The sequence below is a fragment of the Archocentrus centrarchus genome, chromosome 2, assembly GCF_007364275.1.
Source record: "Archocentrus centrarchus isolate MPI-CPG fArcCen1 chromosome 2, fArcCen1, whole genome shotgun sequence".
In the NCBI taxonomy this organism is placed as follows: domain Eukaryota; kingdom Metazoa; phylum Chordata; class Actinopteri; order Cichliformes; family Cichlidae; genus Archocentrus; species Archocentrus centrarchus.
The window spans coordinates 3,366,490-3,392,637 of record NC_044347.1 but is presented as its reverse complement, the minus strand read 5'-3'; the positions used below and the strand labels follow the sequence as shown (position 1 = coordinate 3,392,637).

The 26,148-nt window shown below is 40.0% G+C and overlaps 2 protein-coding genes across 2 annotated transcripts; both read right to left on the bottom strand.

The window, feature by feature from the left end:
* Nucleotides 1–2,833: 2,833 nt before the first annotated feature.
* LOC115795353 (hydroperoxide isomerase ALOXE3-like) lies at nt 2,834–13,182 on the bottom strand. The gene is made up of 14 exons (XM_030751207.1): nt 13,036–13,182; nt 11,816–12,020; nt 11,209–11,293; nt 10,578–10,691; nt 10,291–10,391; nt 9,709–9,875; nt 9,395–9,538; nt 6,889–7,092; nt 6,654–6,740; nt 6,405–6,574; nt 5,236–5,357; nt 5,047–5,147; nt 3,130–3,300; nt 2,834–3,013 (listed from the first exon to the last, which is right to left on the bottom strand). The coding sequence occupies exons 1-14, from the start codon at nt 13,180–13,182 to the stop codon at nt 2,834–2,836; spliced, it is 1,998 nt and encodes a 665-aa protein (XP_030607067.1).
* A 5,666-nt stretch (nt 13,183–18,848) lies between these two features.
* Nucleotides 18,849–24,381, bottom strand: LOC115794924 (arachidonate 15-lipoxygenase B-like). Its single transcript, XM_030750633.1, has 14 exons — nt 24,238–24,381; nt 23,490–23,694; nt 23,266–23,350; nt 22,719–22,835; nt 22,303–22,406; nt 22,005–22,162; nt 21,745–21,888; nt 21,265–21,468; nt 21,016–21,102; nt 20,772–20,941; nt 20,352–20,473; nt 20,158–20,258; nt 19,173–19,343; nt 18,849–19,028 (listed from the first exon to the last, which is right to left on the bottom strand). The coding sequence occupies exons 1-14, from the start codon at nt 24,379–24,381 to the stop codon at nt 18,849–18,851; spliced, it is 1,992 nt and encodes a 663-aa protein (XP_030606493.1).
* Between the last annotated feature and the right edge of the window lie 1,767 nt (nt 24,382–26,148).

Here is a 26,148-nt window from a genome sequence, read left to right as displayed (position 1 = left end):
ATATTAGGAGGTGTCTCTAATCTTTTTTTCTTGGCTACTATTACAGTGGGTGTGTTTAATATCTAGCAAAGGGGGCAGAGGGAAAAGGGTGTGCTCTGATTTATAGCTCATACAATATATTTAGCTTTTTTTTTACATCATATTTGAACTTTTCTTGGTTTATTAATGAAGGGGAACTATGAAATACATGTACTGCATCATTGAGGTTTTTATGGATGGGTTCTTCTTTGCAGTCTTCTGGACGTACATTTTCTTTTCTGTGTCAACACATGAAATATTTTATCTTTATTTTTTCTTATTGCAGTGTGTTGCATATTTGGTGCATTAGTAGCTTTCACTGATCTCTGACTTTATCTACTACAAATTCTGATGTTAAAAAAATCAGCAGTATAGAACTTTGATGTTTCATTTAATCATCTCAGAAAATATGAGTACAAAATACTGTGTAACTGCTACACATGATTTAATGAATAAACTCAAACCTTAAAGCACTGGGTCATGTAACTTCTTTCTCTGACAGTTAATTATTGACCTTGTATCAAAGAAATGGTGACAGTTTCATCTCTGTCTGAGCCATAGGCTGGATATAAAACATGGATGTTCATATTGTGCTGTCACCCATTTAATAGTGTCCTCCCTGTTTGAAGCCCCACCTTTGGTGTTATGGGGGGACTGGGGAAGGAATATTAATGACCTAATGCTGGCTAGCTTGGTTATCAAGCTGCATCCATAAAAAAAATAATTTAAATTAAAAGAAAAAAACAGAAGAACTGAAAGCCTCTAAAACTGGGGGACATCTGAAGTTTGGTGCAGTTTAGCTCAAAGTAGGGACCTGCAAATATTATATATTATTATATATGAACCTACTAAACAAACCAGAAGCAGTCAAACATTTTTGTTATACGTGATTTTAGATGCAGTCATATTGCTTAAATATGACATTTGGTGATTGATCAGAGTTCGTGCTGTTCATCTGTAACATACGTTATATTGGTGTATGTGGACGCTGCTGATCCATAACGAGGCTTAACGAGAACATCATTAAAGCTGGACTCCAACCACATGTATTTTGTCAGAGGGAGAGCGGATTAATGACAGCACAGGTCAGCTCCAGGCTTCAGCCACACCTACAGTTACTGTGAACAGTTTCTACTGAAACAGCCTGAAGAGGAACGCTGTGCTGACTGATGACTGTTTCACCTTCAGCTCTTCAGCTCACATCCGTCCTCTTCTGTTCACTTATTCCTGCAGCGTGATCCTTTCCTCACTTTCCTACTTCTGGACCTTAATCTCAGGTGTTTTAAAGCCCCCTGAGCTGCTGCTGCACACACACTGAGCTGTTCCTAATAAAGTGCCAAATGAAACTCAACAAATATCAGCAATCACACAAAGTGTCTGCCATTCGTCACACAGTGTGTCTGCTAGCTAAAAGAAGAGCTGCTGTGTTTCCCGGGAGAGAAGAGAAAGAGAGAAGTTCACTCAGAGATGGAGAAAGATGGCAGAGGACAGGGGAGGAAGAAGAGAGGTTCGATTTAAAGGTAATGTCAGTATAAAGACAGTATAAACAGTATACCCTCAGTGTAGTCTATACAGGCAGCAAGCTGAGGGGACACAAGAATACGCTCCCCAGCTCGCCGCCTCTCACCGAGGACAATTCCAGACCAGAGTCCAGCCCCTCTCCAGGAGACTGATTCCAGAGCCCAGGACATGCATTAAGGTAAGCCCGACTATATCATGCACTAGCTAACCAACAAAAGGGACAGGAGTTAGAGGTGGCAGAGTTCAAGATGTTAAGACTTTCATTTGGAGTGACGAGGAAGGGAAAAAATTAGAAATAAGTACATCAGAGGAACGGTTCAGATTGAGTGATTTAGAGACAAAGTTAGAGAAGCACTGCTGAGATGGTTTGGACATGTGACGAGGAGGGATAGTGGGTATAATGGACAAAGCACGTTCAAGATAGATTTTCCAGGGATGAGGAAAAGAGAAGGACCACAGAGAAGATTCATGGATGCAGTGAAAGAGGACGTGCAGATGGTCGGGGTGACAGAGGAGGATGCTGGGTGTAAGGTGAGATTGAGGCAGGTGAGCCGCTGTGGTGACTCCTAAATTCTAGGATTTTATTTGGTCACACACTACACACACTGGGATTTGAATACCTGGATCTCTCCACCTTTTGGTTTGAGAACTAAAGAAGCCTTTCAAATTAGAGGTTAAAAACAAGTACCTGGATGATGAGATCCTACACAGAACGATAACACAGTGGATTAAGCGTTGAGTTTAATGTTTACATTTATGTGATCACAATGCAGCAGTTACATGATATTTTGTCATTACTCATCACATAATTCCTAAAATGATTAAAAGATATTAAAAGTGATAAAGTTGGAACTGTTGTCACAATAATACATCTCAGTGTAGCTTTGTTAAATCTCCTTTAAAACAGAATGAATCTTTATCTTTTCTTCACTTCTTATTTCATTAAATGCAAATATTATTATGGATATGTTTTTTAACACCAGAATTCATGGCAGAGGAAATCAGCGATCCTTTATAGCTACACAAACAAAAATCTGAGATTAGAAAACTTCACATGCTGAGACCAAAACAAGCCCAGAAGATTACAAAGAGCCGCAGTTCATGAAAACCTTCTGACTACCACATTTGTGCTTTCAGTTTCATCAACACTGTATTCACTGATAATAAGTTTGTAAGATCATAAAGTGAAACTAAAGCTGAATCAGTGAAATCAGTGATGATCAGAACACTCATTTTTCACTCTGCCCACTGTCACTGATTTGAAGCTGAAGGATGAGGGGATGCCCTCCGGTGTTCAAATCGACACACTGTTTTCAACCACGTCTGGATCCAAGTACGTGTACGGCAGATCCAAGCCTGAGTTTCTGCTTTTGATGTCTTCACTCAGCTTTCTGAGCTCTTCTTGAAATTCTTTTATCTTCAGGACTGGAAACCTCTCAGTGAAATGCTTCTCTGGGTACTGGCCAAGAAGAACCTGATGATATCGATATGAGATCAATGACACGTTTAGTTTTGGTTTTCTTCTCCGCCACCCGGCCCAGGATAAACAGAAGAGGATGGATGGATGGAAAGTCTTAGTGGAGCACTTACTTGGTCAGAGGACTGCTTGCTCAGTAGCCATACAGTGGCCATGGCATTCACTGTTGTGCCAACACTGGGGAACATTTCCAGCATTGTTTTTTCATTTGTTGTCCCTTTTTTTGTTGGTGGAGGAAGTTCCAGGGTGGTAGGACTGTTGGGCATCCAGCCACCAAAGTCATACTGAATTGAAGAAGTAATGGATCAGTCAGTAATGGGCTTTGAAGAATAGCTTTTAAGTCTGACATCATTAACCACTGAACCCAAATGCCTTCAAATGTTATAAATTTAAAAGAAAAGAAAATCATCAGGAACAGTTGGGTTAAAAACGGTACAGAGTCTTTCAGCTGCATTTAAAATTTTAGCTCAAAAAAAGCTCCAGTGTGCTAAAATCACATTAACATCCTGGTATCCACGATGTTAAGCTGAATTAGATGGCAGCAGGAAGTTGTCAGAGACACCACAGATGTGTATCAACCTATCTGAAAGACTCAGGAGCCATGGCACTTTTGTTTTGATGGCCTGCTGTCTGAGCTCAGGTCATGCTGAGGGTAGGCTGGCTCAGCATATGGATTTGTGGAAAAGGTGGAGACATCTACAAAATTCTAGACTGGACAGGCAGTCAGAAAGATGACCCTAAAAAGGTACGGGATGAGTTTGCTAACTCCATCAGCCAGACAAACAATGAAAGAATAGCTCATCAGGATTATAAGGGATTTTTAGGTGTGTAACAAACACGAGACTGAGTCAGGTTAGATGTGCCCCCAGCCCCTGTTGAGAATGAAATAAAGCAAATTTGTTGCACACCTTTTAAACAAAAGTGCAATAATAAGTTCATATAATATATCTAATATACAGTGGGGAACACAAATATTGATACACTGCCAATTTTGCAAGTCTTTGTTCTTGGGTAAGGTGGAGATGTTAGTTTGTGATTGAGCGTGTGGTCAGGTGTCTTTTATAGAGGTAACGAGTTCAAACAGGTGCAAATAATACAGTTAATTAGTGCAGAATAGGACGGCTTCTCAAGGAAAACTAACAGGTCTGTGAGAGGCAGAATTCATGCTGGTTCTTAGGTAATCTAATACTTTTTTATGCATTTAAATGTTAATTATTAAAAAAAAAAATCACACAATGTGATTTTCTGGACTTTTTTTTAGATTGTGTCTCTCACAGTTGAAGTGTACCTACAATACCTTCCATTCGTTGTAGGTGGGAAAACTTGCAAAATCGGCAAAATCTCTTAAAGCTTTTCAAAATCTCAGAAGGGGAGATGTAATGTGTTCTGAAACCTTGTTACTGAGTTATGGCAAGAAGAAGACGCCATAAATAGATCAAATTTCAGCCAAGAGAAAGTCTGAGCTGATCCATCAATAACACATAATAAATTCTGTTTTCACATATTGTTAAAAAACATGAAGTACATTCTTTTATCTGTCCCTGGGATTAGCTGGAATTGGAGGCAGTCGGGAACATTAGGAGCATGACGGTGGTGAGGATGTCGTGTATCCATAGCAAAGATCATTAATAGCCTTATGTTAGTGTTTTATTTCTCGAACACCGAAGAGGAAAACACACATCCAAAAAAAGTTCAAAAGGGTGCAGGAACAAAAGCGAAAACTAAGCAAAAAGAAAGTCCGCACACCAGACAAGCTCCTGGAAAAAATGTAATAACCAAGCCTCAGACTACAGTCTGAAGACGGGCTCGCTCTGTGACTGAGTTTGACACCTCTGTGCTAGACCTACAAAAACATGTTCATCACTGAAATATGTGGAATTCCAACAGGAAACAGTTCAACTTACTTGCTGCTTGCAGTAGAATACATTAAACCTTACAGTATTGTGTTAGCTGCTGAGTGGGTTTTCATCCAGAACTGATCCGTGCAAAAACACCATCACTGATAATCTGGGTAAATTAGTGGACTTCACCTGTCCAGAGTTGATGGCTGAGTGCTGGGCAGAGCAGGTGAACATCACCATGGTGACAAACTTGACCGTCTCAGCCACAGTGGAGAATTTCTGTGGGATTCCTGATGATCAGAAAGAATAAACTGAATTATGTCAACACAGAGAATAAATTTAAGTTTTATGGTAATACAATGTGCACATTATCATCACCTGTGCTTTCTATTGAATTGAATCCATTTTCAAAGATCTCTTTGATCCAGTTCTGGAGTTCAGTGTCACGCTGAACATCAGCATCATCCTTGTAGTAGAAGGTGAGTATCGATCTAACAAACCTGACAAATGGACACACAGTCAAACACATTCCTGATTACATTATAAGTTTAAAAATACATTGTTAAAACTGAACAAATTGTAATCCATCCATCCTCTTTCGCTCATTGTTGCCAGTGTTGCGGGCGGGGTGAAGCCTATCCCATTTTTCATGGGGTGAAAGGCAGGGTACAACGTGCACAGGTTGTGTCATGTACCGCTGTGTGGCAGGCAGGATGATGACCCCAGAGCAGGACACTAAAGGCAGAGGCTTTATTACACTTTAAACTTTGTTAAACTTATTAAATTAAACTTTATTCAATAAATAAAACGGGGAAGGGCTGGACAGGAGCCAGCAGCACAAACTCAAACTCAAAACAAAATGTGGGTGATTTGACATAACGTGACATGAAACATAAGACACACACGCGTAGGCATAGATGACGAATTAGTGGCAGTGGTGCAGTGGGTAGGCGTTCGCCTTGCAGCCGGAGGGTTGCTGGTTCAACGCAAAGTTGCCAAAGGACACAACTGCGTTGCGTTGTGTCCTTTGGCAAGACATTTAAACCTAACGGTAGCGCCGGTCTCTGGCTGCATGACCGCAGATGCTCGTCTCTGGATGAGTGATCTGGAACGATCACTTCGTTGTGCGTCTTGTGCGCACAATGACAATGAGTTGAATCTAACATCTAATCTAACAGACAATAAACTAACAAGGACACAGACAATATATACACACACTTGATAATGAGGGGAATGACAACAGATGAGTAGCACACCTGAGCACAATACACAGACGACACAAGGGGACGCCAAACTAAACACAAGCAAAATAAAAACAGGAAGAAACCAAGCCTAGTAATGCAGACGTAACACACAGGGAGACTGGCACACAGAGATAGCCTAAACTTGACCAAAACTGAAACCTAAAAACACAAAGGGACACACCAGGAACACACAGCAACTAGAAATCCAAACATAACCAAAACCTGCAACAAAAGAAACCCAGAACTAATGAAAGTTATTCTCTAATTATACAAATGTGTGGTCAGACAAAGTGGTGAGAGAACCTGTGGATGATCTCCCAGAGCCGGAGTCCATCATCCCTGTAGTAGAAGTTTGGAACATGGGTCAGCCCACGCTCTGTGATATCATCTGGGATACAAAGGGAGCTGTAGGTCACTGAGGGCAGGGATCTCTTCAGGATTGTGAGGGCACCTTCTGCACCAGAAGATGTGAACTAGAAAACAGTCAAAACCCAGTGAAAGACAGATACATGAAACTCAGAACTAAAAGTTGTTGGCTTTGCTGGTCTTTACCTTATCAAAGGATCCTCCCTTAGATATTAAACGTTTCCGAGCTAAGAAGTTGATGTTCAGAGTGAAACGGGTGTGAGGTATGAGGAGCTGATGGAAACAGAGAAATTCATTAGTAAGAAAATGAACTTTTCCTTTCTAGTCTGATGTTTTATGGTCACATGTTTAACCCTAATATCAAAGTCACAAGTCTGTGTGTCGTATCTAAGAAGCATAGCGGTTCCTCAGCCTTTGGTACCTTGTACAGGGGATGCACCATGGGGATGTTGCGCAGCAGTGACACAGCAAAGATCTCAGCCAGCAGGTGAGTGCGCAGCAGGTGAGCATTGAGTTCATACAAGTTGAAGTTTGCACTTCTCACAAAAGTCTTGGCCATCAACCAGTCGTACTCAGAATCAGAAGGATAAAAGATCGGATTGTCCTCACCTGGGTTCTGCTTCAGCTGCAGGAGAAGGAAAAATGTGTTTCTGGTCTTTCATTTGCTTTATTATCAACTCTGACCAACAGGCAACACACACACACACACACAGACACACACACACACACACTCAGTATTGTTGTGCAGTGTCAGTGCTCTCTGTCAGACGTGCCCTTTTGAAACACTTCTCTGACAGAAACCAGCAATTATCAACTAGTGTAAGTTTCAGTTTTACTTTTTGTTTAAAAACATTAGCAGTGTGGTTACATAATACTTTCATGTTCAGATACATTAGTCAGCAGTAACCACTGAGTGCAAACCTTCAGGGTGCACAACCACTACTTTATTTGCTGCAAATATATGTCTATATGACTGTTTTACAGAACGGTTCACCTTTATGGCTCTGTTATAATCATGTATATAACCTGCAATACATTAGAGGTGGTTCAATAAACAGTTAAGAAAGATGGAAATGAATGTGCTTCCATTATCACTGCTCCCCCTGGTGGATACAGGAGACATTTTTCCAGGACAGTGTTCCTAAATACCAATTAGAGACATTACCACTCAAGGTCTGTGCAATATAAAGCATATGCACCCCTGTTTACTGTCTATCACTGAGGACAACGTCAGAATTTAAGGACACTGGTTCAATATCCCAACATTTCATATCCCAACAACCAGTTTCAGGGGATTAGATTCTTTTCACTTTAACTAACACTTTAACTGAATTTCTTTACAAATAAAATTTTAGACATTAGAGAAAAAATTATTCATAACCATCTCAAAGATTATTCTTCATGTTTGGCTGCTTTCAGCACTGCTGGTATTTGTTTAGACTCTTTGGCTCCAGTTGATGTTTCAGAGTTAACTTCAATAGTTACTTCCTCCAAACCAGCAACATGTTTATTAGATCCCATTCCTACTAGACTGTTCAAAGAAGTCTTTCCAATTATTGATGCTTCAATCTTAAAAATGATCAATCAGTCTTTATTAGTTGGTTGTGTACCACAGGCCTTCAAGGTGGCTGTAATTAAACCTCTACTGACCCAGCTGTCTTAGCTAATTATAGGCCAATCTCCAACCTTCCTTTTCTCTCAAAGATTCTTGAAAGAGTAGTTGTAAAACAGCTAACTGATCATCTGCAGAGGAACGGTTTATTTGAAGAGTTTCAGTCAGGTTTCAGAATTCATCACAGTACAGAAACAGCATTAGTGAAGGTTACCAATGATCTTCTTAGAGCCTCTGACAGTGGACTCATCTCTGTTCTTGTCCTGTTGGACCTCAGTGCAGCTTTTGATACTGTTGACCATAACATTTTATTACAGAGATTAGAGCTTGCTATAGGTATTAAAGGTACTGCACTGCAGTGGTTTGAATCATATTTATCTCATAGACTCCAATTTGTTCATGTAAATGGGGAGTCTTCTTCACACACTAAGGTTAATTATGGAGTTCCACAGGGTTCTATGCTAGGACCAATTTTATTTACATTATACATGCTTCCCTTAGGCAGTATTATTAGAAAGCACTGCATCAATTTTCATTGTTATGCAGATGATACTCAGCTTTACCTATCAATGAAGCCAGATGACACACATCAATTAGTTAAACTGCAGGAATGTCTTAAAGACATTAAGGCCTGGATGACCTCTAATTTCCTGCTTCTAAATTCAGATCAAACTGAAGTTCTTGTACTCGGCCCCACAAATCTTAGAAACATGGTGTCTAACCAGATACTTACTCTGGATGGCATTACTTTGGCCTCCAGTAACACTGTGAGAAATCTTGGAGTCATTTTTGACCAGGATATGTCCTTCAATGCACATATTAAACAAATATGTAGGACCGCTTTTTTGCATTTGCGCAATATTTCTAAAATTAGAAACATCCTTTCATTATGGCCTTTCCTGACCCCTAAGCAAACTACGCATGAACACAGTTCAGTGTTCAAGAGTACCTGATATTGTTACTAACAATGGATTCTTGGAAGTTACTATTCTTGTCTTAAATTTGTTTAAGGGAAATTGTTAATTTTGAGCTTCATAAATAAATGATACTTACAAATTTGTCACACTCAGCTGTCAATAAGTAAAACTCAGATATGACAATGAAAAGAATTCAGACAGGGACCGAAGAAACTTGACTGAGGAGAATAGAGAGAATTTCTTTCTTTCTAGATCCATTACTTCCTGAGGTAACTGCTACTACCTGATTAAAGACACATTCAGCAAGGTGGATACTTTTTAAAAACAGCCAATGAAAGTGAAATCGAAAAATGCTCAGATGCAGAGCCTTAATATTTATGTCGGAGTTCAAAGTTTACCTGAATAGCAACTGGCAGCAGCTCATCTTCATCATTTTTCCAGAGCAGGACGAGGGGGGCTGTCAAATACTGCTGCTTCCCACTGATGATGTTTGGCTCCACTCCATCCAAAAGCTTGTAGTCACACAGGAAGATGTGACCCTTCTGTTGGAAATTTCAAACACAATGATAAATGGTTTGACCCCAACTACGTAGTCTGGACAATACATGTGTAAAGTAAACGTGTCAATGCAAACACTTCACCAAGTGCAGGCATGAACCAGATGTGATGGATATTACAGTCAACCTTATTTCATGGGAATGAAAAAAATTACCTCTATTTCATCGGCCAAATGATGCTGACTGTTAGAGAACACCATTTTATCAGAGACAGGGAAGTTCTCTGGCAGTTTTTCACAGCGTTCGATCAACATGGGGTTGGTACCATTTAGGAACTGGTAGCCAAAGAAGGTGTCTTCCTTCCAATTTTTATAGACATATTCTGGAAATAAAAGATAATTTTATTGAAAATGCTGGACTAAACCATCCTGGTCAGCCGCTGGTGAGACCAACATTTTTGACTGCAGGAAAACTGAGAAAATAAAACTGATCTTAAAAACATAACTGCCAGTTAGAGCCTGAATTATATGAAGCACACTGCAGTCTTTTGATTGCTGCAAACTACACACAGAAATATTTTCTGCACATTTACAAGTAGCTGTAGAATGAATGTCCTAATATAAAATGGCCTCTGAGTTCTTCATATTTTAGAAAGCTCAAATACTTTTTCAGAAAATCTTGGAAAATTTTTAAAATTTTACTCCATACTTGGCTGAGATTCAGATGTCCATGACTGGATCATTATTTCTAAGTAGCATTTTAATACATGCTATCATGTATACATTATAATTCATTACCTGATACTTGAGTCTTGTGGACATTTAGCAGATTATAAATATCCTCAAGGCAAGTAAACTTGTTAGACTGAAGTAATCCCATCAGCCCCAGCTTTCCCAGTCTAGAAAACAAAGACCATTTTAGGATGATTGAAACCATAAATGTATATATACAGATTGTGTGTGTGTGTGTGTGTGTGTGTGTGTGTGTGTGTGTGTGTGTGTGTGTGTGTGTGTGTGTGTGTGTGTGTGTGTGTGTGTGTGTGTGTGTGTGTGTGTGTGTGTGTGTGTGGATATGATGAGCTCACCCTGTGGCTCCGGTGTAGATCATCTCTGCAGTCTTGGTCAAAGAGAAGCGGATGTCATAGGGCAGCGATAAAAGACTGTCTGCTTTAAAGTGGGCGATTCCCTGTTTGTCCCAGCTGGTTAAAAAAATAAGATAAATAAACAAACAAAAAACAACAGTAGCATTGTAAGAAATTTAAATACAGAAAAGAAATGGACCCTGTTTACTAACTGTATGTACACATAAATCTGTGATTCATCAGCATCATCGTACCTGATTTTGTTTGTATCCTGAAAACATATTTCCAAAATCCATGCAGGGGAACAAATGATGTAAACACATTACATTATTGCTAACAACTGCTTAAATTACTTACTGCTTAAATCATTAATGTTATTGGTTTTTTTTGGCCATATCTAAAAGATGAAAATAAGGAGTTAAAGAGCATGTAAAGGCACATTAATATTTAGATTATGTTTATTTGTATATTAAGGTTTAGGTTTAACTTAACAAAAGATAAACAGCACATCATAGATTTTAATAAATCATGACAGATGTCATGTGGTGGTTAAATTTCCTTTATATGTTATAAATGCAGAGCCATCTGCTCCTGGAGGATCTCTCTGGGTTACCATGCTGCTCTGGTCTCTTACCTATAAACCTCCTGTCGCTGCACGAGCTCCTTCTCCCGACTGTACTGACCAAGAAATCTGTGCTTGTCTTCAATTAGTGTGCGAGCTAGAAAAAAACAAAAAAGGCTATCTGTAAAATCTGCTATCTGTATATCCAAAACTCATTTGGGATCTTGATCCCTTTAATTTGGACCAATGTTGCAAAAATCTTTTCATTTTAATAACCACCTCAGCTTGAATAGTATTATAATGAACTGAATATATTGTTGTGCAGCTGAATTGATACAATGTTAATCCACTGCATTTATAATAAGTGTTGATGGTAACTTATTTTTGGAATAGAAGTCTGATTTTACTTTTAAGCTTTATTCACAGGTCAGATTTCCCCCCTGGATTGGTTTCACTCATGGGAAGCAGATAGGAGAACGTATTTGTTGTTTTTTCCTGTGTTTCAGATCTTCTGAAAATATTTTAATTTCTTAAAGACTTTTATTTTATTATAAGCAGGCTTTCTGAATGCTTCCTGTTTGAATTAGTTAGTGGATTTATAATATTTAGCATTTCTTCTTGATGAGTATTTTAATTATTTACTGGTTTTAGTTTATTAATTTCTAACATTTTCACAGACCTGCCCCCTCTCTGAAGTAGTGAGTGTTGCTGTCAGAGATCCACTGGTACACAGGAAAAAAGTAGCTTTCTCCTTCAGGGGACGTCACGTGCACCTTGGCAGGATACCAAGCCTTGTTTGGGACGAGTGTGTGGCGCTCTTTATCCAGCTCTATGAGCACCAGCTGTCCAAGGGATTTTTGGCAGGACACAATGAAGTGTGATACCTAGAGGAAACACAGAATGAGACGGGCATTTAACTGAGCTGTAACCTTTGAGGAACCACAATACAGTCACAGTTCTGGAACATAATCTCATTGTGTACAATGACTAACAAAGGAAACTTGTTGTGATGTGATGAATCCATATTTTTTTAATATAACCAGGACACATATTTAAACTGCAGGTTTTCTCAGGTAAACCTGATCTCCTCGGTGAAACACCACCTTATCATGGTGGAGGGGTTTGTGTTGTCCAGGGGCTTGTCCCCCTAGTTGGGTCTCCCATGGCAAATTGGTCCTGAGTGAGGGGCCAGATAAAGAGCGATTCAGAATACCTCTATGAAAAGCCACCAAGGGAACTGTTTACGGTTACCCGGGCCCCACACTGGAGTCAGGCTTGGGGAAGGAGCTCAAGGAAGAGCATGTTGGTCAGGCATTAGCCTGTGGTGCCCAGCCGGGTGCAGCCCAAAGAGACGACATGGGCCCGCCCTCCTGTAGGCCCACCACCTGCAGGAGGTGTCGTAAGGGTCAGGTGAAATGTGTATCGGGCAGTGGCCAAGGGTGGAGGCCATTGCAGACTGATCCCCACTTATTGGAGCTATGAAATGTCACCTCTCTGTTGGGGAAAGAGCCTGAGCTAACGCGTGAGGTTGAGATAAACCAGCTAGATATAGTCAGGCTTACCTCAGCACATGGTTTGAGCTCTGGAACCAGTCTCCTGGAGAGAGGCTGGACTCGTTGCCAGTTTTGTCATCTCCCTCCCATAGTTTGGATTTTGTCAGTCTCCACCCCCACCCTCACCCTTTCACACCCAACCAGTCGTGGGAGATGGCTGCTCCTCTCTGAACCTGATTCTCCTGGAGGTTTTCTCTCTCTTGAAAGGGAGCTTTGATTTCTCTCTCCATGCCACTCAAAGGTGATTGCCTGTTGTTCAGGTCTTCTCTAATATTGTAGGGTATACGCTGTTATCATGAAATGGTAAATAATATATAAAAATGGAATTGAGATTAATCATATTTACTGCTCCTCTGTAGAAAGATGGCACACAGCTCCACAGGTGTGTGCGCTCGCTCGCTCCGTCAGTGCCGACCAGCTTAATGTAGACCTTATTAAAAGTGGAGGCAGAGGAACGGTCACCAGTGAAAACGATCACTTCATAATCGCCCATTTTCACTCTCGAGAGAAGAAAAAATCCTGGCAGGGAGAGAATCACAGTGACCCAAATATAAATGTTTCCATTATGTATGAACAGTCGCAGTCAGACGCTGATAAAGCTTTCAGTCTTACCTCTGCTGCTGCTGATGACGATCTGAAGAGCGACCTTGTTGATTTAACTCAACAGTGATGTCTCCTTATATGCACACCTTGTGGGCGTGTCCTGTAAGGTGCAGCTCTCAGCACTGGTGGCAGAATCTTCATCCTGTTCAGTTTCATGTTGCAAAATGCATTCTTGTGCCAGAGCACAGGATGAGGACCAATCCAGTGAAGTTTTGTAGGGGAGATCAATTATCAGATATCAGATTGATTGTGCCGCTTTTTGCAGTGTTTTTATGGTGTTTGCTGCTACAGATTTGTGGGTGAAGCTTCATCTTCCAGTACAGCTGTGACTGAGCATCACCAATGCCGAATTTGAGCTCGGAAAATGATCAATAAAGGTTCATTTTGTTTTCTCAGCAGAAATCAAAATCAGTGCAGCTGCATTTTAATGTTTTTATTTAAAATAAATAAAAAGCTTTTCTGTTAACAGTGTAGTTCCTCCTTTCAAATCATGAGCCACCTGCTTCCTGCTCAACTAGTTGATATCAACAAAATACCTTTCAGGGTTTGTGGTCTTGGAGTCCTCCCAGACTTTTTGACTGTTATTCATGATTCACTTCCTTAAAATTGTTGTGAAAATCAAATTTTGTTTGTGCACTTACATCTAGGCTAATTTCATCTTTAAATTTACTGATGATATTGGAATTTTTTTCTGAATTGATTTTAAAAAAATCAATAATTTCTTTCCACTATTTTTATATTATTGTAGAGATTGTGTTAAAATCAGCTGGTGTTCCTGATCATATTTCTGCAGAAATACAGTTAACCTGAAAGGATTAACAGATTCCTCCTGAAACTAACATCCAGAACACTGAAGACACAAGAAAGCAGCCGCTGATGAAACCCTGGAAATCCTGAAAGAGGAACAAGGAAAAGATGCACCGGAACATAACAAGGAAAGATGTGGAATGAAGTTATGAGGAAACTGTCATTCATCCAGTGTTTGTGAAGTTATCAATAAGCCCGATGTTTAAGCCGCAGTAATTCAAACAACATTCTTTTTACAGTTTGCTGTTTCTTTGTTCAGTGAGCCGCTCAAAATGTTGCCACCATTTAGTCCCCCAATCACTCCCCACTGGATTACTGTAGAATCACAGCAAGATTACTTTTAAATGCAAAAAGTATCAACAGTATCAAAAGCAACAAGCATCTCCCATCAGTTTCTAACAGTACAAAAGTTTTTCTGGGTGAATTCTCCACAGAGAGACTTCTGAAACCTTTCAAACAGAAAGCCTTCACAGAAGAGTGGATGCTGTTAGATCATATCCCTCCAAAGATGCACATAGTAACATGCTTTTTTCTTCTTTTTTTAATAAGCGCATGTTCACCTTGACACTTAAAGCCCGTTCTTCCAAAAAAAGATCAACTTCAGGTCTGAGATCTTGGCTGGACTTCTTGCTTCAGCTGACACATTTCTGCTGATAGGTCAGTACTCTGACTTGGTGGTTCCTCAGCACCGTCCTTCTTCTTTCATTGGTAGAATAAACCTGTTAATTTTCTTGTCTTCATTTGATTCTGTTTATTTATATTACAGATTAGAATTTTGAACAAACAGTCGTTACCAATGCATTTATTAAATATGTGCTCATATCTTTTTGTTTTAAGTTGGAGGAAACATGACTCTCACCTGCATTATTGGTTCACATCATTACACCTTCAAAGACTTGAGCCTAAATGGAGGAACGATTACATATAATAACCAATCGTATTGGTGTATCCATCACTGGAGCTTATCACATACAAAGAGATGAAATATACAAAAACATAATTTATCCATCATTTATGGTTCTGTGCTCCAGTGTCAAAGTGGGCCTGACCGGGTGCAGATGTCCATAAGTTGTGGTCGCAGTACTTCAACATCTAGGTGGCGCTACAGACAAGGAGCTAGCATAAAAGTGACAGTGTTTTCAAAAGCTCTGTGTGGGGCTGGTGCTGAGCGGCTGTGGCCATCATAGTTAGGTTACATCAAGTGTACATCAAGTGGTCATGTTTGTAAAGGAGAACTGGTTCTCAAACATGTTACCTGGTAAAATAAAGGTTTAAAAGAAAAAGTGGAGGAGAGCTGAATTTAAATTTAAGGTCATTAATGCTTAGATTCACTCACTGAATCCAACACTCATACCAGCTGCATACTGTCAGTATAAAGACAGTATGAGCTGCATACTGTCAGAGGGTGGAAATCAGCTAAGACAGCTCGTGAAACATCAGCTTACAGCTGAGTTCAGTTCATCCACACAGAGCAGTAAACCTCAGAGCAGCAGCAGCAGGTCAGCTGATCACAGTCTGCACACCAACATCTTTTACTGCAGCTACAATAGAAAGTTGTGATTCTTCTCCCCATGCAGAGCCACTACAGCTGATCTTAGGGTTCCTCCACCTTCTGAATCCCACTGGAACCCCTGAGGATCCTCGTGTTGGTGTTTAGGTGGAGGCACAGTCACCCTCTACTATGGAGAACACAGAGAACAGAGCTGTGCTTAAATTCACTTTCACAGTTTGTGTCCTACAGAACAGATTCAATTAAATGCAATTAAAATTCTGATTGTAATAATATTTGTATTCTCATGTCACATTACTGTTTTATTCAGCACAAGGTTCAGTTAATCCTCCAAAGATCTACTTTTACTTTCTTACTCTGAGTACATTTCAGAGCCTGTATGTTTTCACTTTCACTTGAGTAAAGAAGTTGAACCAGTATTTCAACATTGACAGGAGTACTTTTTCTTTTAACACAGCAACGTGTACTTCTACTTAAGTAAAGATTGTGTACACTTTTGCCATCCCTGCAATGGACTGTTTAATTACTGCACAAGGAACAAGAAACAGGTGAAACCCCATAAAATGACAAATGAGGAAACGATGAGCATCAAAACAAAAAGAAACAAGGAAACTTAGCAAAGATACTATGCACCAAACTCATAACTGATAAGTAACCAAATATTTGAACAGTCTCTTTGAAAGAGAAGCTATGAGGAAGCTGTCATCCATCCAGTGCTGTGAAAAGAACCAGCTTATGGTCTCATCTGTCTGTTGTTTCCTCTTTAGTGGGCTTTTGTTGCAGTCACTTTAAATGTGAGTGAAAAAATTTCTGCTTTAGCCACAGCAGAAATAAAAGAAACAAGCAAAGAAAACAGAAATGTGTATCACACTGCCTCTACCAGCTTACCTTCTTTCCACAGCGCAGCCTGGCACCAGGTGTTCCCCAGGTAACACGCACACACACATGCATCCGACTGTCCATGTGATATACAAGAAAACACGATTCATCAGATCTTCTGTTGCTCTGTGGTCCACTTCTGATGCTCACAGGCCCAATCACATGATTGTTGAAGCTTCTGCTGAGTGACAGCGGTCAGCATGGACACACTGACAAGACAGCCCCATACACAACAACCTGTGATGGACTGTGCACGCTTACATAGTTTTATCAGAAACACCACTAAAGCTTTTTGGCAGTTTGAGCTACAATAGTTCAAACGACTGATAGATGCACTTCACTCCCCACACGCATCAATGAGCCTTGACCACCTATGGCAGGCTGCTGTTCCTTCCTTGGACCACCTTTGATGAATACTGACTACGGCAGTCTAGGAACACTTGCACATGTTTCCTGAGCATCTACTTTGTGGACAAAATATTCACTTGGTCCCTATTATATAACACATGCCGTGATGAATGGATAATCAGTGTTATTGATTTCATCTGTCAGTGATGTGATGGCTGATCAGTGTATACTTTAAGAAGAGGGTGTGTACCCAGGTGGGGATGCAGCGTTTCAGTTGTGACTCTGCTCTCTTCCCTTGTTTTAAGTGAAGAAACTTAAAAATCTAATTTTATTACCATTTTTGTTTTGAATATTTGATGTGTGTAACATTCAGTCTATTGTCATGGCCTTCGAACGACCACACAGTGAATACCATTTGACTTGCTGTAATTGGAGGTACATAAAAACATACATAAGAGAGAAAGAATTATAAAAATGCATTGATAAAGGAGTGTATGAACACTGAATTTATGTGCCCTGTAATGATCCACATAACAGAATAATAATGAAACCAAAACTGGAATAAAACCAAAAACTAAAAGCATCATAACAGCAGAAAATGGAATGAGCCCATCCCAGTAGCCATGCATGGGTTAGGCTGCTGGAGATTCTAAATCAGCAAAAGACGTGAATGTGAATTGTTGTGGTGTGTCTGTCTGTGTTGGCCCTTTCCTATATATATATATATATATATATATTACCTTAGTCAGCATTTTTTTGCTCAGCACTGCAGGAAAATCATGAGCAGGTCTTGAAAAAGGGTTTTGTGGGCAGCACCATCAGGATGTCACTGGCACTCTAATGCTGTTAGCATCCTTCTGCATCTGTGGTTACCAAGTATGTCTACATGTTCTTCTTTGGCCACACTGCTAACATGTGACAGAGCCTGTACCAGGTGTGACGAGGGTGTATTCTGGACAGGTCAATGGTCGGTCACAGGGCGAGTAAGAGAGAAAAGGTGTCATAGCAGCTAAGATGAGCGGGACCCACAAAGGAACTGGCAGAGATCCCAGGGGAACGAAAACACCAGTTGCTGGTAGATAGAGCAGAATAATGAGGAGAGGTGGCCTAGAGGAAAAGAAGAAGGTTTATCACTAAGAGGATGCTGGTTTGAATCCTTGCACTGACATCACTGGGCCCTTAACCCTCTAGGTGCTTTCATTAAGACAAAGACTAATCTGACCTTCCTGTCTTATCTGTAACGAGTGGTTTGCACCCTCCTTGTAAGCCCCTGTAATTACATTTATAAAGACACAGCTTGGTTGTAGGCCGTCTCTCAGAGGGTAACTCAAGAGAAAGGCAACCTCTCACATTTGATTTCATTTAGAAACAGCAGTTAAGCTAACGTCCATGTCTTTGGGTGGTGGCAAGAAGTCATCCAGGCACAAGGAAAATGTACAAACTCCACAAGCAATTTAGTTTAGACATAATGTGACAGTTTGACAGTCATCATCTATCAGATATTTACTAAGATCATTAAACATCTCAGAGTCAGTGTTTGTGTAGCACCGCTAATGTCTTTATTTGAAACAATGTGAATATTTATGTTGTGTGTGTGTGTGTGTGTGGGGGGGGGGGGGGGGGCACCATACAAATTTACAATAGATGAACTCTGTGAGTTGGAATACTACAGTTAACATGCAACAATCTGCAGTGAGAAAAAAGGATTACAATTACATCCAAAAGAAAATGACATTCACTGACAGAAAAGGAGAATAATAATAGAATAATAATAGAAAAATAATAGAAAAATATAAAGAGATATCATAAAACCCTCAGTGCAGCAGCCCCAGCTCTATTCTTTACATTTTCCTGTCCACTGTGCTCCCAGATAAGGTAATAAGCATTTTTTAGATTATGATGTGAAACAAAATCAAATCCAGTAGAATCAGTTATAAATCAGAACACACACTTTTCCTTCTCCTCCTTCTCATTAATATTAGACTCAACAAGGAGGAAACACCTTGTAATATTCAAATGGACACACTGTTTTCAACCACTTTTGGATCCAGGTATGTGTACGGCAGCTCCAGGCTCTTGTTTCTGGTTTTTATGTCAGCGCTCAGCTTTTTGAGCTCTTCTTGAAAGTCTATTATTCTCAGGCGAGGAAACTTCTCAGTGAAATGCTCCTCGGGGTAGTGGCCAAGAAGGACCTGATGACATCAACATGACATAAATGACAAACTGATGCATTAATGTGCAATGATAGAATCTGAGCAGGCTCGTTCTAAGAGATCAGCTTTGCTCTTGATGTACATTGGGATCATTTTTTCATTGATTGTTTGCAGAGCACTTACACGGTCAGAGGACTGCTTGCTGAGTAGCCATAAGGTGGCCATGGCATGCACTGTTGTGTTAACACTGGGGAATGTGCTCAGCATCGTTTTCTCACTCGTTGTCCCCTTTTGTGTTGGTGGAGGAAGCTGTAAGGAGGTAGGACAGTTGGGCATCCAGCCTCCAAAGTCATACTGCATTGAAGAAGTGATGAAAATGCATTAATAGGCTTGGAAGGAGGTGTGTATTTTTAATCTAATTAAGCACAGAGTCCAAATGTTCCCTAAAAAATTTCAATATATAATAATAATTATTATTATTGAAAAGAAGAACAGCCTTTGAAGTATAGCTTAGAAATGTGAGATTACTAGGCATTTCTTTAAAATAAAAGGATCAGTGTGACTGTTGTTCTTGGTGTTAAAATAAAGTCTAAAATCTAAAAATAAAGGATTGATGATGTTTGTGGAGTTAGACGATAGCAGGAAATTAGCTGGAAACTTTCCATCTTCAGACATGTGTCTAAATTGTACAGAAGCATATACCTCTGAAATTAATGACGCTAAAGCTAAATATCAGTGATGTTTCAAGAGTTAGTTAAATTGGTCTCGCTGACGTGATGTTAACTTATCCAATGGCTGGACTCATATAAACACACCAGCACAAGAAAGATGGAGGTGTAAAACGCAGACTGGGATGCTGCAGGTTTTATTTTGAAAGGATTTAGAAGCTACTTTTGTCTTTTGGCTGTCTGAGCAATCAGCCAGGCAGCAGGCTGCAGGCTGCAGGCTGCGGACTGGCACAGACATTAAACTGTATTTACTTGGTGCCGACATGTTGACAAGTTTAAGTCTGATTGTGCTCGTTTCAGCTGCTGAGGGGGTTACATAAACTTCAAACTTTAGTGGAATTTATCTGCACATTCATGTTTTATCCGTTCATGCTGGAAAGCTTCTGCTACAGTCTACTACAGTTTGATCAAACTGTCATCAGTGGTCATCAAGATTTCACCTGTCCAGAGTTGACAGCTGAGTGCTGAGCAGAGCAAGTGAAGATCATCATGGTGACAAACTTGACCATCTCACCCACAGTGCAGAATTCCTGAGGAATTCCTGATCATCAGAAAGAATACACTGAATTATGTCAACAAAGAGACTAAATTCAAGCTATATTGTGATAAAATATAATGTGCATATTATCATCACCTGATTTTTCTTGTGAAAGGAATCCATGTTCAAAAATTTCCTTAATCCAGTTCTGCACCTCCGTGTCCTCCTGGACCTCAGCATCAGTCTTGTAGTAGTGTTTGAGTATTGAGTCCACAAAGCTTTTGACAAATGGAGACACATTCAGTCAGGCACAGTCCTGATTGTAAACACACCATTTACACACCACAAATGTACTCTCTTTAAAAAAATCATCTAGTTTTCCAAATTTGATTATCGGAGTGAGATGATAAGAGAAGATGAGGAAGATTCAACACAGATTGCTTTCTGTGCTCGGATCAGGAAGTTTGTTTTTTGTCTGTGTCTGAACCACCAAACACTCGGAGAACCTCGGAGAATCTTCTGAACATCAAAAACCAAAACAAACATATGTGCTGTCGGGCAGAGTGGTGATAGAACCTGTGGATGATCTCCCAAAGCTTCAGTCCATCATCTCGGTAGTAGAATTTTGGTACATCTGTCAGCCCACGCTCCCTGATGTCATCTGGGATACAGAGGGAGCTGTAGGTCAGCGAGGCCAGTGATTTCTTCAGGATTTCAGCAGCACCCTTTCCGCCAGAAGCTGTAAACTAGAGAACAGTCAAACTGCAATGAGAGACAAATATATGACACTCAAAAAGAAAACTTGTTGGACTTTTCATACCTTAGCAAAAGATCCGCTCTCAGATATTAGCAGGTCCCGAGCTAAGTAGTTGATCTGAAGAGTGTAACGAGTGTGAGGTCTGAGAAGCTGATGGAAACAGAGAAATTTGTTACAATTAAATTGGCTTTTTTGCTTTCTTGTCTGCTGTATTAGATTCATATATTCTTTGTGTTTAGTCCACTGCTGCACAACAAGAATGCAGACGTGTGGCACACCTTAGAAACACAATAGCCCCTCAGGAGCAGTTACCTTGTACAGAGGATGCACCATGGGCAAGTTGCGCAGAAGTGACACAGCAAAAACCTCAGCCAGCAGGTGAGTGCGCAGCAGGTGAGCATTGAGTTCATAAAGATTAAAATCTGCGCTCCTCACGAAGATCTTGGCCAACAACCAGTCGTACTCAGAGTCAGTAGGTAAAAAGATCGGATTGTCCTTTGTTGGTTTCTGCTTCAGCTGCACGAGAAGGAAAGACGGCTTTGACTTAATCTCTTTGTTAGCACTGATAGATGTCGAGTATGTTTAAAGGCCCAATTTCATGTGTGTATGTATATATATATATATATATATATATATATATATATATATATATATATATATATATATATATATACACACACACACACATCATATACAAAGTGTGAAAATGCCATTTAAAAGAATAAGACACATTAACCAAGATGACATTGACCTTGGCAGTGCTTGAATTGAGACCACAGGTTTTAAGCTTACCTGAATGGCAATTGGCACCAGGTCAGTTTCCTCAGTTTTCCTGAGCAGAACGAGGGGGGCCATCAAGAACTGCTTCTTCCCATTGATGGTGTTTGCCTGCACTCCATCCAAAAGCTTGTAGTCACACAGGAAGATGTTGCCCTTCTGTTTTAAATATCAGAGACAAGGAACAGTTATTTGAGTCCATGTCGTGTTAACATTATTACAAAGTGAATGTATCAGTGTATTCAAATTCCCAAACAGATAAACCACATAAGTACCCTCATTTCATCTGCCAGACAGAAAGGCTGGACCATGGCATCAGTCACAGGGAAGTTCTTGGGGAGTTCAGTGCAGCGTCTGATCAGTATGGGGTTCACACCGTTTAGAAACTGGTAGCCAAAGAAAGCGTTCTCCTTCCAATGTTTATGGACATATTCTGGAAATAAAACTTAATTTTACTTGTTTAAAATGTGCCAGACAGATTCTTTACTGCATGAAACAACCTTTAGTCTATACTGGAAATGCTAAAATATGCATACGCTTTAGTCTTTAGTAGGTTAAGGATAATTTCATTACCTGATGTTTTATTCTTACGGAGACCTAACAGGAGACTAATATCTGCCATACATGTAAACTCCTTTTTCCACTCAAGGATTTGCATCAGTCCCAGTTGTCCCAGTCTGCAAATTAAACAAAATAAAGTTTTTTTAGTAAACATGATGGATGGACGGACGGACGGACGGACAGATAGACAGACAGACAGACAGATAGACGGATAGACGGATAGATAGACAGATAGATAGACAGATAGATAGATAGATAGATAGATAGATAGATAGATAGATAGATAGATAGATAGATAGATAGATAGATAGATAGATAGATAGATAGATAGATAGATAGATAGATAGATAGATAGATAGATAGATAGATAGATAGATAGATAGATAGATAGATAGATAGATAGATAGATAGATAGATGTGGCATTTACACTTGGGCTGATATGTAGGTCATCTCTGCAGTCTTGGTCAGAGAGAAGCGGATGTCGTAGGGCAGTGACTGAATGCTGTCAGCCTTCAAGCAGTGGGAAATTCCCTCTTTTTCCCAGCTGGAAAAAAGAAAAACAGAAGTTTTGAGGTGCCATGGATATGACTGTTAACAGTGTCTTCATGTGACTCATCAATATTTCCTTGCCTGTTCAAACTGTACAAAGAAGTTTCTCACACTACACAAATGAACAAATGATAATGGCATAAGCAGGTTTCTGCTCTTATTACTAAATAATACAAACATTATTATTATTAGCTACCATTAATGAGTTTCTCATATTTGACAAACAGTCCAGTAGGTCCCTATCCTCTGCAGCTTTTCTTCCTTTTCTAACCATGCCACTCTTTTCTTTTTTCATGTCAACTTTGATTATTTTTGTAAATTGATATATTTGACCTGAAATAAAGTGTGTTTATGAGGTCAAACAGAGCATTTCTGGCCTTTAGTTATTGACTCCAAATGTTAAAATGCTAGCTCGGTCTCCTTACCAGTAGACCTGCTGTTGCTTCTCCAGCTCCTCCTGCCGACTGTATTTGGCCAGAAGACTGTTTTTCTCTTGAGAGGCTCTGAGAGCTTAAACATAGAAAGGTCTACTATTTGACAGCAATTCTTTTTAAATGCAGCATGGTTCAGATTTGTTCAGTTTACTTTATATTGTTTTGTATTTTCTGTTCTTAGTGAAATGCATGCAGGACGGCATATTTCCCCAAACCTGTTCCCTCTTTGAAGCGGTGGACATCGCTGTCAGTGATCCACTGGTAGATGGGAAAGTGATAGGTATCTCCCTCAGGGGAATTCACTTCCACCTTGGCAGCATACCAAGATTTGTCTGGAAAGAGTAACCGGTGTTCTTTGTCTATCTCTATCAGCAGCAGCTCTCCGAGGGGGACTGGACTGGACACGGTAAAACGTGACACCTGGCATAACAACAGAGCAGTTTTTAAAATCTACAAGTGATGTTACATCAATGTTACATGTATATGATACCCAGGAACTGGGCTCTAACCTGCCAGGCATTAGGATACAGTTACTACACGTGATGGCAAAAATGTATGTTTCCTTTACTCTCCTTACACTCCACTCTGCATTTAATCATTACTTATTATTAATCTCTGGCTCTCTCCCCTCTCAGCAGATGACCAGGGGGGGTCAGAAACCTCCAGCAGAACCAGGCTAAGGGAGGGGGCCCTGAGCCTGGTTCTGCTGGAGGTTTCTTCCTGTTAAAAGGAGTTTTTCCTTCCCACTGTCACCAAGTGCTGCTCATAGGGGGTCGTTTGACTGTTGGGTTTTCTCTGTATTATTGAAAGGTCTTTATCTACAATATAAAGCACATTGAGGCGACTGTTTGTTGTGATTTATTGCTGTATAAATAAAATTGAATTGATCATGCTGAGTGTGGTAAATCAGAGCTGCACAGTGAGTATGACACACATTAAAACAGATGGAGATTTCAGACTTACTGCACCGCTGTAGAACGATGGCATGCAGCTCCACAGGCATTTACGTTTGCTCGATCCATTTATGCCCACCAGCTTAATGTAGACATTGTCAAAAGTTGTGGCAAAGCCCAGCCTGCCAGTGAACACGATGACTTCATAATCCATCGTTTTTACTTCTGAAAGTAGGAAAACGATGGCTGCTTGAAGCTTAGTAACCAATGCAAAATGATTTTTCTATTCTTTTTTTTAAACAGTCAAATAACCACCAATCTGACATTGACTGAAATCCTTTCATAAATTATCTGTCCTACCTCTGCCGATGGCACTAAGATGAATTTGATGAATTTGTCCTCTGATGCTGGACTCTGCTGTTGGAGAAAAGCACTGATGTCTCCTTTTAAGCTCAGCTTTGTGGGAGTGTCCTGTGAAATTCAACTGTCAGCTCTGGTGAAGTAACCTGAAAAAAAAAAGACCAACAATACATATTACAATTCATGTCATTTTACATGATTACAGAGAGAGAAAAACTGCATCATATGAAGAGAATCACAACTTTTACGACACCTGGAAACTGCACTAAGAGTACAGAGCAAATTGAAAATGAGTGACTTCCTGTTATAGCAGAAGTCAATTTTGAACTGCTTTGGACGTGTTTGCCAAGTTTTGTGCAATAGTACTCCCACAGCATCAGCATGCAGCAGTATGTTCTTATAACTGAGCTGTTCAGTTAAACAACAGCAGTCTGAGCAGAAACCAAAACGGTGGCGTTTAGTTGAACGTTCCAAACATTTCAGGAGGTTCTGACGGTCTCACGGTTCCTCCTGTCAAAAACAACCTGAGAGTCAGCTGTCAGCAAAACGCCTTTCACAGCTGGTACATGCTGCACCTTTATAATGACATGTCACACAGATGACAACATTTCAAATTCTTCATTTTACTTTGAAATAACTGCTGTTTATAATGCCAGTGACATTGGATAAGCAGAAGATGTGTGGATTACATTAATTAAACAAATGAAATGCTTTCATTGAATTTCCTTAAACAGGTTATCTGTCTGATATAGAGGGGAGGTTTTCGAGGCAATGTTTGCAGAAATTCAGATAATCTCAAAGGTTTTACAAACTATTCCTGCAGTGATGGGCAGCTCACCTCATCACACTCATGAAGACAAACGGGACTTTGAACACGAGATGAAGAGAAACTGTCTAGAAACAGGTGAAACCTGGAGAACCACAAAGGAGGCACGAGGAAAAGAAAGAGTAAGAAATCAATATGAGGAAACAAATACTCTCTAAAAAGCCAGCACTATGGCAGGTAAGTTACCTCCTTGAAGAGAGAGCTCTCTTCAAATCAGATAAGTTATGAGGAAACTGTCATTCATCCAGTGTCGAGGAAATAACTTGCTCAATGTGCGAGTCAGAGATTAAAACAGATCGGTTTTACTTTCATGTCTTATTTTCATTTTTAGTTACTTTCTTTTTCAAAGAGCTGCTCAGTTCTACCACGCATGCAACTCCCAGTCACTGTCACCTTCCCAGCTCAGAGAGTCGCAGAGTGTGATACAGCAGCTGATTTATTGTTGGGAATGATGTCCATGAACAGTAACTCACAGATTTTCACCAGGACCAGCTGGAATTTTAAAGTTTTTAAAAAATTTTTATATGTCTCTTAAAGTTAGCAAAGTTTTCAGTTCTATTTCAGACACATTTCAGTGTGTGGGACTAAGACTCACCTCTACATTGGTAATAAAGGCCTCGCCCCAGAGATCAGCTCTAACACTGCTCCTTTCATTTTATATGTCATTAATCTTTACTGAACTATGACCAAGGCAAACCTAAACTTCGATGGAACTGGTCTTCTCCTGACAGCTCACTCAGATGCATCGCTTACTTACAGCATTCAATTCTAGGTCGTCGCTGGCTTTGTCGCCAA